This window comes from Budorcas taxicolor, chromosome 11 (assembly GCF_023091745.1).
Source record: "Budorcas taxicolor isolate Tak-1 chromosome 11, Takin1.1, whole genome shotgun sequence".
NCBI lineage: Eukaryota > Metazoa > Chordata > Mammalia > Artiodactyla > Bovidae > Budorcas > Budorcas taxicolor.
In genome coordinates this window covers 21,005,616-21,024,641 of record NC_068920.1, presented here as the reverse complement: position 1 = coordinate 21,024,641, position 19,026 = coordinate 21,005,616, and the positions used below count along the sequence as shown (strand labels likewise).

The 19,026-nt window shown below is 42.4% G+C and overlaps 1 protein-coding gene across 1 annotated transcript in view; it reads left to right on the top strand.

Annotated features, from left to right (window-relative positions):
- Window positions 1-19,026, top strand: part of KIF13A (kinesin family member 13A) — a 196,567-nt gene that overhangs the window by 137,369 nt on the left and 40,172 nt on the right. The window contains exons 13-21 of the mRNA XM_052647866.1: window positions 1,741-1,875; window positions 3,494-3,624; window positions 7,654-7,740; window positions 7,840-8,006; window positions 9,169-9,288; window positions 13,557-13,770; window positions 16,036-16,198; window positions 17,394-17,534; window positions 18,446-18,595. Coding sequence (XP_052503826.1) covers window positions 1,741-1,875; window positions 3,494-3,624; window positions 7,654-7,740; window positions 7,840-8,006; window positions 9,169-9,288; window positions 13,557-13,770; window positions 16,036-16,198; window positions 17,394-17,534; window positions 18,446-18,595 — 1,308 coding nt within the window. The remainder of the gene's footprint in view (window positions 1-1,740; window positions 1,876-3,493; window positions 3,625-7,653; window positions 7,741-7,839; window positions 8,007-9,168; window positions 9,289-13,556; window positions 13,771-16,035; window positions 16,199-17,393; window positions 17,535-18,445; window positions 18,596-19,026) is intronic.

Below are 19,026 nucleotides of genomic sequence, written 5' to 3'. Positions count from 1 at the left end.
ATGCTCCCAATGCAGGGACACGGATTCAATTCCTGGTCAGGGAACTAGACCCTATGTGCTGCAGTTGAAAATCCTGCATGCTGTAACTAAGACCTGAGACAGCCCCCCCCAAAAAGCCTTAAGGAGCTTTTTCTGCTGAACTAGAGCCTACAAAAATCCATTTTTAGACACTGACTTCATTGTCTTGTATCAATTACTGCTTGGTCCCTGTGTTTGCTAGAAGAGAGTTCAGAATTTGTGCAGGCATGGTACAGGAATCATCTTTAATTGTGTCCTGCTTTTCACGTTTTAGACCAAAATCTGTGATTTCAGATCACCTGGCAAAGCATTGGCAGAGAATTTATAATATATAGCACATCATAGGATTTTCAGTGTGTTTGATTCTTTGGCTCATTAGAAAATGCTGTTATGAACTTGATTTGAGATAAAAGCAAGGACTGAGCATGCACACATGTGTGAGTGTCTGTATGTGTGAGATATGAATTCTACACTGTGCATTTCATGACGTTTTCATCTCATTGACCACCTGTAAGCACTGAACCACCCCAATCAGGTAGCTGGAAATCAGTAACTGGGACCTGGGCCAGCCTTCTGCTTATATGTTTTTTGTAGATATCACAAGCACACACCTAACTTTCTATAACTCCTACTTTGCTTTATTTTTCTTCATAGCACATATCACCTTAGGAAATTCTGTATTTTACTTGTCTATTTTGTTATGGAGAAGGAAATGGCAACCCACTCCAGCACTCTTGCCTGGGAAATCCCATGGATGGAGGAGCCTGATAGGCTACAGTCCATGGGGTCGCAAAGAGTCGGACACGACTGAGTGATTTCACTATTTTGTTATGGTCTGTGTCCTTCCACTAGAATATAATTTTTGGTGAAAGAAGTAACCTTGTTTTGCTTGCTCTTGTATTCCTAGCCCTAGGTTAGTACCTAACACAAAAAACGTTTCATGAATGACTTGAATGAATTCAAGGCCCTCTGCAAAAAGGAGAGGCCTGCTCTTCCAGCCCCATCTCCCACTACTTTCCCACATTGACTAAGGATTCTTTTCTTTTTTTAACTTTTTATTTTACATTGAAGTATAGCCGATTAACAATGTTGTGACAATTTCAGATGCACAGCAGAGCGACTCAGCCATACTTATACATGTATCCATTTTCCCCCAACTCCCTTCCTATCCAGGCTGCCCATAACATTGAGCAGAGCCCCCTGTGTTATACTTAGGGTCCTTGGGCTAGGGGTTCTTGACACCTGCATTCATCCAGTGCATCCTGAGTCCTTACCATACTTTCCTCTGCCCTTATCTTGCAACTGCCCCGTTTCTTCCTCTTGAAATTCTTCCTGTGCCTCAAGAACCATCTCAAATGTATTCTCTTCCTGAAGCCTTTTCTGGACTATAAACCCATCACAGTCTCCCTCCTCTGAAGCCCTGCAGCACGGGGTTCCTCTTCAGAGGCTCGGGGCTCTCCTCTTTCATTTCTAGCCGTGTGGTCTTAACCCCTCCACTGGACTGGAAGCCCCTTAAGGGCTGGACGGTACCTGGTTCACCCTCGGTGCTCCTGTGACACTGACACAAGATGTCACAGGACGCTCAGAAACTTGGTTGAGCTGAGTAGAATGTGTCATTTCCCTGGCATTGTCCCCAGAAATAGTGACTTAAGCTTTCCATAGGTACATCTCCTGACTCGAGCAACAAACAGAGCTTTCCTGCTTTTGTCTGTCTCTGCACAGGAGAGGCAGCGGCAACTTGAAAGCATGGGGATTTCCCTGGAGACTTCTGGTATCAAGGTGGGAGATGACAAGTGCTACTTGGTCAACCTGAACGCAGATCCTGCTCTCAACGAACTCCTGGTTTATTATTTAAAGGTAAGAGAGTAAAAATAATAGATAGTTGCCACCCTTATTCCTTCATGTACAATCCCACTTGGGTCTGGGTACCTGTCCCCATGATTTTGCTTTTTGTATCCAGCTTAGCTCTCATTAAAAGTAAGAGGAATAGTAGTTCAGTCAAGTTACCACTGAGCAAGAACTAGCTGTTTTGTATTGGGTTGGCCAAACATCTTTTCTATGAAATGTTATGGAAGGACCCCCAACAAACTTCTGGACCAGCCGATATTATACTGGGGCTGCCTAGCTGGGCTGATTTCAGAGGGGGAGGGGGACCACCAAAGGTGTCAAGGTGATCTCTGGCTATGGCAACAGGATTCTGAGAAGCTCTGGAGAGTCACCATTATGCGTCTGAGTAATCCTAAGGGGATCTTGAGGTCAGCACAAGCCTGAAGCGGACTCTGATGGGAAATTACACAGCTAGGGTTTTTCCCTAGGGTTCTTCCATGTCCATCCCTTCTAAACCTGCATCCTCAGGAAGTAACTCTTGGTCCCATGATCACCCTCAGGTGTGGAGACGGGTGTGGGCTTTGGGGTTTGGCCCTGTGGCCTCAAGGTCATGTCACTGACCATACTGCAGGGGTCGCTGCAGCGGTTGTCAAACTCCTTCGTTAGGGCTTCTGAGCTGCCTCATGAATATGCAGAATACAGTGGAGAATAAGCTTGAGGTGAAGAAAGGAGCCGTAGTCTTCTAGAATCCTTGTTATTCTACCTTTTCCAGAAACAAATATGATACAAATAGCCCCTGACTTATTGAGGGTCCACTCACAGACTAAGATCTAATCATTAAAGAAAGGATGAAGTGGTAAGGGATTGTTTCTAAAATCTTAATTTTGAAAGGCCATGTACTGCCCTTTCTCTGTTGAATAGGGAAGTGTTATTATCACAGAGACTGCATGATTTTTAGAGCAACAGAACAAGCAAAGGGGCTGCACACTGGGCCCAATCACCAGGAATCACAGTCCTCACATGTCTGCGTTTTGAAGTACTTAAGAATCATGCTAACGTGTACACTGTATAACCCACAGCATGAATACTCTGTAATTTAGTATTAGCAAGTCAACTGTTTATCATTTTAAAAGTTGTGTACTTGAAAATATGATTTTCCATGAAACTATTTTCAGTGGTTCTTGAGTTTGTATAGCTTTTCTCAAAGACTTTCACTGTTAATTCAGGTGATTCTTGAGAAAGAATCCTATTCATTAGATCATAATAATACTATTTTGGTTTTGCAGGGAATAAAAAAAACAGGCTTAGAATGAAATGGATTCGCCATGATCACATAAATAGTCATCAAGTTAAAATTGGAGCTCCAAGTATTCTATTGTGAAATCTGACTTCTTTATGTTCTAAAATAATAGCTAATCACTGTTGATTAGGGTTTTGTTTTGTTGTTTTCTATAGTGTTTAAACATGTTTTAAATTTAGAGTGTTGAAGTAAGCTTTTGACCTACAATCCACCAGATCTTACATCTCCTGTCTGATTCACCTAATGTTGTTATCCATGTTCTGTTGGGTTATTCAAATTGACTGTGATAAACTTTTACTGAGTTACCTGCAAGTAAAAGTGTTTCTTTCTTGAACAATCTGTTACCAGGACCACACCAGGGTAGGTGCCGATACCTCTCAGGACATCCAGCTCTTTGGGATAGGAATTCAGCCTGAGCACTGTGAGATCGACATTGGCTCTGATGGAGAGGTCAGCCTCACTCCAAAAGAAAATGCACGGTAAGAAAAGTACCGTATAGATAACTAATGAGAGCCTACCGCATAGCGCAGGGAGCTCTGCTTAAATGCTCTGTGTGGACCTAAATGGGAAGGAAATCCAAGGAAGAGGGAATATATGTATCCACGTGGCTGATTTACCTTGCCATACAGCAGAAACTAACAGAACATTGTAAAGCAACTATTGTCGTCGTCGTTGTTGAGTAGCTAAGTCCTGTCCAGCTCTTAAACCCTATAGACTGTAGCCCACCAGGTGCCTCTGTCCATGGAGTTTTCTAGGCAAGAATACGGAGTATTCGGTTGCCACTTCCTTCTCCAGGGATCTTCCAGACTCAGGGATTAAACTCTTGTCTCCTGCATTGGCAGGCGGATTCTTGACTGCTGAGCCACCTGGGAAGCCCTAGACTCCAATAAAAATTAATTTTAAAATAAGAAAAATAAAGAGATGGTAGGGAAGAAGTGCCTTAAATGGCTTAAGTGCCTCATTTTCAGGAGTAGACTGCCCCTTTCTGTTTGTTCAGTTATCAAAGTTAAGGCCACACTAGCTTTTGCTTTCTGCTTGTAGAGAGCTGTGTAAGCAAAATTTAGAGCACCAGCTTCCGTGTGGCTGATTCTGCCTTCACTAGCTGGGTGATCTTAGATAAGATACCTCTTTTATCTAATCTTCAATTCCCTCATGTGATAAATAAGGCTAAAGGTAGACAAAACATACAAATCGCTTCCCTCAGTGCCTGACACACATAAATATTGAATAAAGTTAGCTGTTACCCATATAATGCATTATATGAAAAGCAGTTATTAATCAGATAACCCCATTATATGAAGAATTCCTAAGCTAAGCTATAATATGTAAAAATTTGAGAATTGACAGGGTAATATATCTACTTTTTAATTTATACTAAATGATGTCTTCAATTATTTTATAAGCACATATAAAATGAAGTCTTAAAACAGTATTCATTAACACACAGCATTATAATTCAGAACATACATTTTTATGAAGAAAACTGCATTCTTGTCAAATTATTCTGTTAATATCAGCCATATACATTTCCAAGTGATGAAAACCTGAGACTGAAACTACCAACAAACATGATTCCTGAAATTTGTAGGTCTTGTGTTAAACTGATATATTGTTAACATATTTAATGATAAAATGATATTATTCCTTAATTTTTATTTATTCCAAGTTCAAATAAAATTGAGCTTTGTGCTGTACCCCACATTAGAAGCTCTGGAGTTTTTTTCCTGCTTTTTTAATTGACAAAATTATGTGTGTATGTACACATACAGGCACGCGCACACACACACAACGTGACAATTTAATCATTTTCTCTTTCAACTCTATATCTGAAAATGATCTTATTCAGGAGATTTCCTCATACCTGATTTTACCTCCAAGTCTTTTTACCCTGCTTTTCTTCCCTTCGCACCCTGCCCAATCCTCCTTTCCTATACCCTGAGGGCAGCGGTTCATTCATTCAGTATGCTTGCTCTAGGCTCTGTGCTGGGAGTGTCCAAGTATAGTGACTCAAAGCCTAGTGGAGGAGGATGTATAGAAACAAGAGTGATTTTACAGGAAGCTATGTGCTCCGTCTGAAGTGATCTTTATAACCTGCAAATCTGATCACTATAAAAGTGTGTGGGGGTTGCAGGACTTAGGATATGCTCTTGTCTTGGGAATGCACAGTAGCAAAAGAAGTGAAGAACAAACTATATTTTAGAATTATGTAAGAGTTGGCGAGATTTAGTGATGTGCTCAGAGACAGCATAGGAACTCAGTAAAGGAAAAGGAGTCAGCACTATTAAGTTTCTGTCTTAGAAATGAGATAAACAGTGGTGCTACTAAATCAAGATCAGGTATATTAGAGGAGGAACAGGCTTGCAGGATGATAGGTAATGAGGAGTAATGAGTTCAGTTTGGGATATTTTGAGTGAGCTGTCCTTGGGATATCAGTGTGAAGATTTCCAGGTGCACGTTGGATTTAGCGCTGTAGACCCTACACTAAAGATACAGAGCTGGGTGTTATGTGTTGCCTGTTTTGAAAGTGGATCTAGAATGAATAGTGGAAGCGTTAAACCAGTGTCTGTGGGATGATCTGAAGATAATCCATGAAGGGGGCTGAGACAGGGAGTCAGAGAGGCAAGGTACGATGATGGAATCCAAGGAAAGAGAACATTTAAATAAGAGGTCAGTATAGAAGTTAAAGAGCTTCTGTGGGAAATAGCAGTTAGGAAGACATCAACAGCCAGTGGATGTCTGGGTACCAGGCCGTTGTGGGTACGGAAGGAAAATAAACAAAGAAGGAAGACTAGGAGGCGAGGAAGTGGGCAGAGAATCTTGATTGTAAAGATGGGAATGGGATTGGAGACAGCAAGAGAAGGACTTGGGGTGAAGGGATAGTCATTATTTTCCTGACTCTTCCCCAAGTCTCGCTTCGCATGTCTTACCTGCAGCTTGAGTTGAATTGAATTGAAGTCGCTCAGTCGTGTCAGACTCTTTGCGACCCTATGGACTGCAGCCCACCAGGCTCCTCTGTCCATGGGATTTTCCAGGCAATAGTCCTGGAGTGGATTGCCATTTCCTTCTCCAGGGGATCTTCCCAACCCAGGGATTGAACCCGGGTCTCCCGCATTGTAGACAGATGCTTTACCATCTGAGCCACCAGGGAAGTCTTAACTACAGTCTATTGAGTGTTAATCTCAGTGTCTCTGTGTTTCATTTGTAGAAGTCTAAGAAGTCTTTTTTAAGATATGCCTGGTCTCTATTTGTAGAATTTTGTTTTTACTCCATTGTATGCTTTAGTAATTTTGTTTTTTCTTATTTCATTGCCTTCATTTGGAAATGCTCTTCTTTGATGTTGTTGGGGCTTCAGTCCAACTGTTTGTTGTATCTGCTGATAACTTTGCTTCCTGAAGCAGTTCATAATTTTTTAGATTTGTTCCTCTTCAGCGGTTTGTAGGAGTATTGTGGCCTGGATGAGGCTACATAATTTCCTGCAAAGAGATTTTATATTTGCTTCCTCCATGTACCCCTGGCATGTGTCCAAGTGGAAATTACTTCTATGCTAATTTCTTGGCTTGGGTACATTGCCAAACCAAGCAGTTTCCGTAACTTTTTCTTTTTTACATTATTGTAGTAAGAGCTTGATATGTTCATGTGTATGTTCGTGTGTGTATGTATGTGTGTGTATAAGCAAGTACCTAGAATAGCATATCTAACGATACAGATGATCACAGAAGTAATAAGTAAAAGAAGTAAATATTATTATAGTTCTCTCTGATTTACTCTGGAACTGTGTTTGGTTTTGTTCTAGAATAACACTGCCCAGTAGAACTTTCTGAGACCACGGAAAGGTTCTTTATCTGCTGAGACCATTTTGGTAGCCACTATCAAGGTGATGTGGGCTTTCCTGGTGGCTCAGCGGTAAAGAATCCACCCGCCAATGTAGGAGACACAGATTCAGTCCCTGAGTCAGCAAGATCCCCTGGAGCAGGAAATGGCAACCCACTCCATTATCCTTGCCTGGAAAATCCCACGGACAGAGGAGCCAGGAGGGGCTACAGTCCATGGGGTCGCAAATAGGCGCACACACACATTGAGGTGGGGCTCTTGAGAATTGACATATGGCTAGTGAGAATGGTGGCTTCCTTCCCTGATGGCTCAGAGGTTAAAGCATCTGCCTGCAACCTGGGTTCGATCCCTGGGTTGGGAAGATCCCCTGGAGAAGGAAATGGCAACCCACTCCAGTACTCTTGCCTAGAGAATCCCATGGACAGTGGAGCCTGGTGGGCTACAGTCCACGGGGTTCCAAAGAGTCGGACATGACTGAGCGATTTCACTCACTCATAGTGAGAATGAAAAACTGAATTTTTAGAAGGATCATTCAGCGTTTAGAATAATAAAGGACACTGCATGACACATTACGTCTATTAAGAGAGCGTTCCCCCGCTTACCTCTTGCGCCCCTGGGTCGGAGTTTTCTGCTCTTTACTGTTCCGCTGACATATCCCCCACTTCCGTGTCCCCCAGGTCCTGTGTCAATGGCACCCTCGTGTGCAGCCCCACCCAGCTGTGGCATGGGGACAGAATCCTGTGGGGAAACAACCACTTCTTCAGGTAAGCGCTTTGTGCTCAAGATTATGTTCACTGACCCATCTTTTCTGTTACCCGAGTGTGAAACACATTGATTTTCTCTAACGGTCAAAAACCCCACAGAATTAATTTGCCTAAGAGGAAACGGCGAGATTGGTTGAAAGACTTTGAAAAAGAGACAGGCCCGCCGGAGCACGACCTGGATGCGGCCAGTGAAGCTTCCTCAGAACCAGACTATAACTACGAATTTGCGCAGATGGAGGTTATCATGAAAACGCTGAATAGTAATGGTGAGACTCTAAACAGTTACTTTCTCTCTCTCCTCTTTAAATGACTCCGAGAGGAATTTGAGCGTGGCTAGAGAATTGTCAGATTTCTGGCATATCAAATTGGGTATTCTGTTGCAGGAATAAAGATTTTGACCTTTTTTGTTTATTTCTGGATTGCTTCAAGGACCCCTCTTTTTAATTATAAAAATGAAGTATCAAGAAAAGGCCAGGTGAAAAAACAAGTATAATGTATTACTATGTAGGGTATAGAATAACAGAAAAGAGCACCATTAAGATTAGGGATTAAGGGGTTTCCATGGCAATGGTTAAGACTCTTCCTTCCAGTGCAGAGGGCACAGGTCCCATCCCTGGCTGGGGAACTAAAATCCCACGTGCCATGCTGTGGCCAAAAATTTTAAAAAGAAAAAAAGATTCAAGATTAACTACAGGGGCTTTTGACAGCGCAGCACAGGGAGGACCGCAGCCGGGACTCAAGCTCCAGCCCACTCTGCCACTTGCTCACCAAGTTGGGAGGAGTCCCGACAGACATTTCATGCTCAGACAGAATCACGTTAGTGGGTCATTTAACAACATGCCTGAGCAGCAAGTCTCCTCTGAGTGGTTGTTTGGAAGCCCCAGTAGGTTCAGGGTGTGACAGGAGCGTGCAGTTCCAAACTCCAGGTGAAGGAACGCCCATTAGAAGAGAGCTTATTTCTTTAGATGCAGTTATAGACTTCTGGATGTCTCTGTTCTCCAACTCTGCGAAGTATCTAAGTGGTATCCATTTAATCATCTATCTATCATCCTATGGCACACACTGCTAATTTCTCCAATCGCTACCTGCTTGTCATATATTTATATATATATATATGTATGTATGATCCCCCTGGATAACCAATGAGTGTGTAGTATTTGTTAATCCCTCCAGTCTTCTTAGCCAGAGCAGGTGGTCATCAGTGGCCTGGCTCATGGTGTTAATGTAAGTATCCATTTGTGTTCTAGATCAGACTTTGATCTCTAGTGTTGATTTCATTCATTTAAAAGTAATATTTCCCTGTCACTATGCTTTAGCCACTGCCCTTGCTAAGTGGGGCTCCCCTGTAGGGCACACCCATGTGCTCCGATACGATGCTGAAATGCTGGCAGCCGGACAGAATTCATACTCTTCACCTCTACTGCTTAGGTGGCTTCCCGATCATAAGCCTGTCTGCCTGGTGGTCGTCCCCTTGGTGGTCCTATTTGAAGATACTCTTCCCTCTCATGTGGTTTCAGACGAAGCTCCTCCACAAACACTGGGATAAAGGTTTTAACTGATTGGCTTTAGCTTGAGGGAGCTTGACTGGTTTTTAGCAGGGCTGCTTGTCGGCGCTTGTGCTTCATGCTTTGGCCAGATCTGACATGATGGGGAAGACACCGCAGTCTTCTGCCTGGCAGAGGTGCTCTGAATTCTTGTTGGAGGAACGTTCCCTTTTCAGTTATGACCGCTTCCTCCCCATTTCCGAATTCCATGGCCTTCCCAATGGTTAGAAGCTGGTGGCTGTCCTTTTCCTCATGTATCCGACAGCAGGAAGTGTCTCTGGTATTTCTATTTCTGTCGACAGCACAGGAGTTCAGGATATGGTACTTCTGGGTAAATAGTCACCTGCATTATCCCAGTGATAAAGTAAAATAGCGTATCTTCAAATCTCTAGAATAATTAATGGTCTAAAACCCAGTTCATTTGAATTAAGAGTAAAAGCAAGCCTAGTATTTTTAGACCATAATATGTTTTTCTCGACAACAACTGTTTTCACAGAGTCAGTGGCAGCTCTAAAGTAAAGAAGAGCTGAGGGGCTGGTGAAGGGTCCCAGAGCTTATTCCATCTGGGATTAAAAGGTTCCTTTTTCCCTTGAAGGATCTATTCTGCCGTTTGATTCAGTGCCTTAGGCATCTTGATATATGAATTAATTCTAATTCTCTGGGTCACTTTTTTTTTTTTTTTTTAATTTTCTGGGTCCCAGGGCTTCCCTTGTGGTTCAGCTGGTAAAGAAGCCACATGCAATCCAGGAGACCTGGGTTCGATCTCTGGGTTGGGAAGATCCCCCAGAGAAGGGAAAGGCTGCCCACTCCAGTATTCTGACCTGGAGAATTCCATGGGCTGTATAGACCATGGGGTCGCAAAGGGTCGGACACAGCTGAGTGACTTTCACCTTCACTTTCCTCTGGGTCACGTAAATGCCCTTCAGCCTTTACGCCATCACCCTCTTTCTTTCCCATCTCAGGACAAACAAGGAAGTTTGCGCTCATTGCATAGTTATATACTAGGCAGAGAATAAAGTAAGGAAGAAGGGAGCATGCTATGCCCAAAGGAAAAGAGGTCCTTTCTCTTCTCCTAAAACACTTACCCCTTTGGTTTCTTGGCCTGAGGCTCCAGGCTCACTGAGTTTTAAAACAGTTCATTCAAGAGGAAGAAAGTGATAGGGAAATGAAGGAAACTGTTAACACTCTTCTGATAGTGGACTGGTGATTTGAGAACAGGCCAGATCATCTTTGGTTTCTGTCCTTGCCCATATCTCAGAGTCAGACTGACATGCCGATTAGAATGATCTTTTTAAGAGTATGCGATATAGGGAGAACATGTACAGACATGGCTGAGTCCCTTCGCTATTCACCTGAAACTGTCACAACGTTGTTAATTGACTATACCCCAATACAAAATAAAAGGTTTGAATTTTAAAACAAACAAACAAAAAAGAATACGCTGTATAGGGAATTCCCAGCAGTTAGGGTTCTATGCTTTTCCCTCCAAGGGCCTGGCTTCGAGCCCTGGTCGGGCAACTAAGGTCCCACAAGCCTTGATGTGTGGCCAAAATTAAAAGAATATGCTGTATAGTGAGAAAGGCTTAAAACAGGTCAATTAATTAGGAAAGAAAATGTTATCAGATATGTCTAAGATAAAAGTGTTTCCAGACTTGTGTTGGGATCAGAGGTAAAAAGAAACCTCAGCCTCTGTACCTCTCCTGGACTCTGTGTATCCCGGCCACCTCTGGAGTCCCCGAGCAGGGCTTTCGGGCTGGTCCATGGCAGGCGAGGGGAAGGATGCTTGGAGTTGCTCTCTGGCGCATCCGTGTGTTGATCTGTGGCTCCTGAGAAGGCCTGGTGAGCAGTAGGAATGCTGTGTCATGACCGGTCACATCACCTGTGCGTTGGGATATGTGTGTTTCTACACACCATTGACCAGCAAGTAGAAATAAGAATTAAACATCTTATTCAGTGTCTTTTAGCCAAAGCCCTAGATTATGATTTTGTAAAAAAAAAATAATAATAATAATTGGTGTCTTTTCCAGTTTTCTTTCTCTGAAAAAAGGTTCATACACACTAAGTTAGGGCCCTATAAATGGATGGTGAGGACCCTGTCCTTTCTTTTTGACACCTAGAGTCTAAATAGAAAATATATGTATCTCACTGTTTGAGAAATATATATATATATAATTCTGAGAGAACTTTTCTTCTCTAGCCCTTAAATGTAAAAATTTTTAAAAACTCTCTCAAAAAACATTACCATATTATTCACAATTTTTCTTCCAGAGGTTATAAGGCTGAATCAGAAGTTCTAATCCTTTCAGTTCAGTTCAGTTCAGTCGTTCAGTCATGTCCGACTCTTTGCAACCCCATGAATTGCAGCATGCCATCTAATCCTTTGGAGTATATCAGTTTCACTATGGGAAAGGTCTTGCCCAGCCATGGTCTGTCTTTGTGTAAGAAGGATTTTTTTTTGGAGTCCATTTTTCACTGGCCTTTCAGGTGATGCATTTCAGGGACTCTTACATCAGGACTCTGAAGAAAAGTATTCTGCTATGAAAAAAAAAAAAAGAATTTTAGAATTTTACATCAGCAAAGAACAGTGTTTTTTAAACATCTGTTCTTTGGCAGAGTACTAATTCTGAGGAAAACATTGGAGGTAAGAGTATAATTTATTATTAAGTTTGTTTCCTACCCCAGATAATTAATTCTGGTCTGAGTTCAAAACCCGGCTCTGTTGCTTTGCTTATTAGCTGTGCCATCTTAGGTTGGCCACTTAACTTTTCTGAGCTCCAGTCGTCTCCTCTTTAAAATGGGAATGCTGCCCACCCCGAGGTTTGTTGCAAGGCTTTCATGAGACGATGCATGCAAAGCCTATAGTGCCTCTACCCTGAGACATAAGCCAACAGATGGTAGCATTATTATTGCTGTTGTGGTCATCGTTTTTATTAAAACAGCTCACCTATACTGTGCATATCTAGTGATTTTTAAAATTACTTTTACTCTGTTTTGTATTCTTTAACCTTTTTTAAGCTAAAGTGCTATTTTTTCCCCCTTCATCTCATATAGAAAACCAGTAAAATATGAATGCTTGTTTCACAAATTGATAGGGTCTTCTGGTCTAGTCAGTCGGTATCCATCATCAGGTGATGTGAATAGTCCTCTTAATTTCCTTCTGTTATCCCAGAAATTAAAATGAGAGTCAATTTGTAGAAATAGGACACTGCACTGAATAATAGGCAAGTGTGTAAATCGCAGGCTAGTCTGAGAATACAAGTAAATCTCCTAGGTCTTATGTATTTCAAGGAAATATTTACCGTTAGGGTAAATTTCTTTGTTTACCATCCAGATTGTCTAACATACTGTTTCCCTATTATGGCCTCCTCACTTGGATGTGTCATAGCTTTCTCTTTTGTACACGTGGTCTGTGCTTTCCTTAGTCTTTGTCCACTGCATCCAGGTCATCAGCTGTTACCGAGCTAATGTCCTGGGACAACCAATCAGCTCTTTAGGATTGAGTCCTACCTACACCATAACCACCCCTAGTCATAGTCAGGGCCCCTTTAAACAAGATCTGTTAGTATTTCTAATACCTGTTCACACACATGTCTGTTGGTCATCTTTCAATCTGCAAAAGCAAAAAAGCAGAAGTAGACTTGTTTTTGTAAGTGAATTGCTTTCTTGGCTATTAACACCTGAGAAATTGGCAGACCATATACTCAATTCATATTTTCAAACAGATGCTGTGATCTGTAAGTTTCCTCCCACATTAGAGGAATTCAGGAGAAACAAATTTTTAGCCAAATTGGAACCATAAACCCTTTGTCAATGGGAACTATAAACCCTTTGTCAACTAAAACCAATGGTAAATGCACCTAAAAAGTGACGACATAAAATCAAATCCTGTGTGGCTCTGTCTTTGAAATCACCTTAGATTTCATTGAGTCTTTCTTCTCGGTGGATAGAATACCATCCCTTTTTCCTCTACCCTCTTCTTTTTGTAGTTGAGCCACCTATCTACACATCAGGGCGAGCTCATCAAATTGAAGAATGTAATAATAGATGTGAGGAATGTTTCCATACAAGGTGTTTAATCTGAAATGTTAAGAAAAAGGAAATGGAGAGAATTCCACCTGACTGGGCCCGGCCGGCCGCTCACAGACAAGCGCACTGAAGGGCTCCATCTCAGGGAGGAGACGGTTCTTGTTAGAAGCCTTGCTGGGGGTTGGGGGGCGCTGCCTGTCTGAGTCACCACTGAAGAGCCCCTTGCCTTGTCTCTTGGCTCACCAGACCCAGTTCAGAACGTGGTGCAGGTCCTGGAGAAACAGTACCTGGAAGAAAAGCGAAGCGCCCTCGAGGAGCAGCGACTCATGTACGAGCGGGAGCTGGAGCAGCTCCGCCAGCAGCTGTCCCCGGAGAGGCAGCCCCAGATCAGCGGCCCCGACCGCCTGGCCTACAGCAGCCAGACAGCGCAGCAGAAGGTGACCCAGTGGGCCGAGGAGAGGTAGGAAGGGGACCCGGGGGCCTGGGGCAAGGCCTCGGGGCCTCAGGGGAGGCCGTTGTAAGGCACGTCAAAGGGGGACAAGCCTAGCAAAGAGGGAAATCTTACTTCCATGTCTGAATTGTTAGTGGTTGCCTTGTCTTTCAAGGAAGGTTCCCCTGGAGAAGGAAATGGCACCCCACTCCAGTCTTCTTGCCTGGAAAGTCCCATGGATGGAGGAGCCCAGTGGGCTACAGTCCATGGGATCCGAAAGAGTCGGACACGGAGAGACTTCACTTTTTCACTTTCAAGTATGTTTACTGTGATGTCAGTTGTTAAAGATTACACCTGCCCCCTTACCCTTCAGTAAAAATGGTGCCAAGTTAGAATATCACAGTTTCATTTTGAAGTAAAGAACAATTGAATAGTTCTAAAGCATAAAAGCACGTTTCCCTGGTGTCTTTGACGGTAAAGAATCCGCCTGCAATGCAGAATACCTGGGTTTGATCCCTGGGTCCAGAAGATCCTCTGGAGAAGGAAATGGCAACCCATTCCAGTATTCTTGCCTGAGAAATCCATGGACAGAGGAGCCTGGTGAGCTACAGTCCATGGGGTCCCAAAGAATTGGACATGACTGAGCGACTTTCACTCACTCAAAGCATAAAAAGCATTTCTTGTTCTGTTATTTCTCTTACTTTGGAATCAATGTAAATGCAGTTTTAATGTTAAGAAATCTGTGAATTTTTTAAATTTACAACTTTAAAATATTTGTATCAGAACTGAGGCAGCAGTGGAGGAAATGGTAACAACGGTAAAGATAGTAAATTATTACAAAGCTCTCTTGTATTCTTGCCACAGTCTAGGAATGATGCTTTTTTATGATCCCAACAGCACCAAGTCATGGGAAATATTATTTTAATCAGTCGAAATACCCTCTCAGTCATGCATTCAGTAAATGAAAAGGCCAGGCTTTGTTGACAGTCCATTAATAACTCCTCTGTTGTAATAATAATAGCACTGGACATTTCTTAAGCATTTATTGCGTGTCGACACTCCATGCCACAGAAAATCCGAGTGTAAGTTTGCAGTTGGTCCTTGATATCTACATTCCACATCCACAGATTCAACCAACCATGGATCATAGAGAAAAAATTCCATATCTAAGCAGACCTGTGCGGTTCAAACCCATGTTGTTCAAGGGTCAGCTATACTCTTTATTTTGTTCAGTGGGTAATTTTTGCATATTCTATGATGGGCCATGTACTTGGCCAGGAATTAAGTGTAGTGACAAGCAAAAAAGACATGGCCCCTGCTCTAGGGGTGCTTACTAAAGCTTCATAGGGGAGATGGATGTTATTAGTCAAATAATTATACAAATAAGTGAAAAATTGTAACTATGACGAAGACTGAAAATGAAAGTCACTCAGTCATGTGACTCAGTTCCATGACTCTTTGCGACCCCATGGAACAGACCATGGAATTCTCCAGGCCAGAATACTGGAGTGGGTAGCCGTTCCCTTTTCTAGGGGATCTTCCCAACCCAGGGATCGAACCCAGGTCTCCCGCATTGCAGGCAGATTCTTTACCAGCTGAGCCACCAGGGAAGCCCAAGAATACTGGAGTGAGTAGCCTATCACTTCTCCAGCGGATCTTCCCGTCCCAGGAATCAAACCGGGGTCTCCTGCGTTGCAGGCGGATTCTTTACCAGCTGAGCTACATGACAAAGACTACGGAGGCAAAAGATGTGGCTCCGGGAAAACATGTAATAGGGTTTGGATCTAGTCAGGATGTTAGAGACACATTTATCAAGAAGCACTATCATTTAGAGTTGAAAAGCAAACTTCTGCTGCCCCAAAAGTACATACTTCTCACATTTACCAAATGAAGAAATCACATAAAACACTTTCTCCTTATTCTAGATCTCCTCCACTGTAAAGCTTACAAAAGTCATAATGATTTCTTTTTCCTAAAGGAATGTTTTATTGGGCTTTTTTTTTTTTTTTTGCATTTTCATATCAAAATCTATTCTTTTTCAAATATTATATAATGTAAAACATGGTTGGAAGTTAAGTTACCCCATACATTTGCTTCTCATCCCTGGTTACCAGTGGATAACCCATGGAACCCCCGTGGGAAGAGGGAAGGATAAGAGGTGAATTGGCAAAAATAGGTTGAAAGATAATTGTCTGAGAGGAGATTCTTAACTATTTTCTAACAGTATGACTCACTTGGAAAGCAGGATTGCAGTTTTCTTCCGGATGTGCTCACTTCCTTCTCTGCTGCTTGCAGGGATGAACTCTTTCGCCAAAGTTTGGCAAAACTGCGGGAGCAGCTGGTGAAAGCCAACACCCTGGTGAGAGAGGCAAACTTCTTAGCCGAGGAGATGAGCAAGCTCACCGACTACCAGGTGACTCTGCAGATCCCTGCTGCGAACCTCAGTGCCAACAGGAAGGTAAGAATGCTCTCAAAGGGGAGGAGGGCAAGAGGGGCAGCAGTAGCTTCTGAGAGGTAGAACATCACCTTGACATCCGCAGAACATCTGTGAAGAGACCCTGACGTGAGCTGGAGGGTTTGTTCTTAAAAGACCCCCTCTAGAAACCTCTGTGGGTATATATGATCAGAATATGAGAATCTGGAGGGCTGAAAGAGTTGCTAGTTTAAATGCTTTCTTTAAAACATTGCAACTTGGGAATTCCCTGGTGGTCCAGTGGTTAGGACTCTGCATTGTCACTGCTGTGGTCCAGGGTCCACTCCCTAGTTGGGAAACTAAGATCCTACAAGCTACGCGGTGCAGCCAGAAATAAATAAGAAAACTAGAAATGGATATAACTAACTCCTCTTGCTTTTCTCTCTCATATAAATGCCTCCTGAAGTGGGGGATATGTAAATATCTTATAATAGTACCATTTAGAGAGAGTGACAAGAAAGGAAAACTCCTATGGTCCCTGTTTTATATACACAGAAGGATTCTTTGCAGCCACTCAGAAGTTTCCATCATTAAAACTTCAAGATTTTTTTCTTTAGGGAGAAACCTTGAAAAGTAATTTTTCCTCCATTCATTTTTCCCTGCGACGAGTGAGAAATGAGTCAGAGAGTATCTCATCAGCCTTCTTGCATTTTAGTCTTTTGACCAAGTAGTTCTCCTTTGCAAAATTTACTCTAAATTCGTACTTACAAAAGTGTTTGTAAAGGTTTATGTGCTTTTGTACAAGGATGCTTATCATAGTTACCTTTGTAATAGCAAACATTTGAAACAGCCATGATGTTGGGCAGTAGACTAATTAATCAAATGAGTGATACATCCCCATAACAGATCACTTTGTTGCTATTAAACATTTTGCTCCTGAAGAATATTTAACCACACAAAAAGGTTCACTGTGGAGAAAGAATTGGGATGGGAAATTTGTATTTTTGCTTGGTTCTGAGTGTGATTAAAAATAAAACGTGCATGCACGGCCCTACAAAGAAGATTGAAAATAAACTAGAATATTCTGTATATGGTGGATTTCATCTTTCTTTGTATACATTATGTGTCTTTTTCAAACTTTCTACTTGGTGATAATGCATATTGCTTCAGCAGTCCAAAAACCTTATAACAAGATTTGCTGTGTTTGGTTTTTTTGTCTTTGTTTTCCTATATCCTACAGAGAGGAGCGATAGTGAGTGAGCCAGCTATTCAGGTGAGGAGGAAAGGAAAGAGCACCCAAGTGTGGACCATTGAGAAGCTGGAGAATAAATTAATTGATATGAGAGACCTTTATCAAGAATGGAAGGAAAAGATTCCTGAGGTAAAAGGGATAAAATGTCAAGGAGTTTGGTTGCATTAAAAGGACAGAATATGAGTGACTTAACCATTAGAACTGGAGAAGGAAATGACAACCCACTCCACTGTTCTTGTCTGGAGAATTTCACAGATGGAGGAACCTAGTGGGCTACAGTCCATGGGGTCACAAAGAGTCGGACACGACTGAGTGACTAACACACAATCGTCAGAACACACACATGTGCATCACTGAGTATCTGTAGTGATGCTGGGGACATTTATATTAGAAATGTAAAGTGAAAGTCAGGTGGATGGGTCATAAAATATGTGATCCTCACACAGATAGGAACTACGTGAAGAGAACACCTAGCACCGTCTGCATCTTTGGTACATTTCAAGTGAAATGAAGTGGGAAAAGTGAATTTGTGCTGTTTTGTCGGTGGTGTTAAAAATCAGCTTAGATGGGCCAGCATGGGTTTTGTGTTCATTAGCATACGCTCCTGCTCTCCTAGCGGTATGCATGGCTGGGTGCACGCTAAGAATAATTTTAGAGAGCATGGTCCATTGTTCGGACGTTAGTAATGGAAAAAAGGACTCAACGAAGGAAATGAACCAAAGCTCAGGGAGTAGAACCATGCAGGTAGGGTGTGTCAGGGAAGAGGGGGAGGGTTGGGGTGGGGTGTGTGGTAGGTGGGGCTATAACTGATAGAAAGGCTTTCCACGCCTTTTCATCAGTTATCACCCTAACAAGCCCCTCCCGTGTGCTAGTTTTGTTTTATTTGTATGACATGATTCTGATTTTACTTTTAATCAATGTGGATAAGTGCTTTCTTTTTGAAACATTTTAAAATAGCTGGTTTTAAATAGTATTAGGTTGATGTTTTCTTTCCCTACTCACCCCCTCCCCCCAATCCCCCAACCTGTCCTGCCACTCAGGCAAAGCGACTCTGCGGGAAACGAGGTGACCCTTTCTATGAAGCCCAAGAGAATCACAACCTGATTGGCGTCGCGAACGTGTTCCTGGAGTGTCTCTTCTGTGATGTGAAGCTTCAGTATGCAGTTCCTATCATCAGCCAACAGGGGGAGGTAAGGACAAGCCAGGCTGGGAGAAAAATGACCATGGCCCAAGTGTGGTTTTTGTTGTTTTAACTCGATTTAAGTTATGTTCTTGGTTTAGATCCAGAAACTAGGGTGAAGCCTCAGGATCATGTTCTTTTTTCCCTATTAATATCAATAGGAACTATCAACATTAATTCATGGCTTTAGAAGATTATTAGAACATGTTTTTTGTTTGTGGTTCACAAGGGTTTTCTTTGTTTTAATCAAGTTAGAAATCTTCTGGAAACCAGATTCGGCTCTGTGCCCCACATTGATTTCGCTTTTAATCTCTTACCTCCGTAATACCTTTTAGCTCCTTCCTGACCCCTAAGTGGTCCTTATAAGATATAAAAGTGAAAGTGAAAGTCGCTCAGTCATGTCCAGCTCTTTGCAACCCCATGGCCTGTATAGCCTGCCAG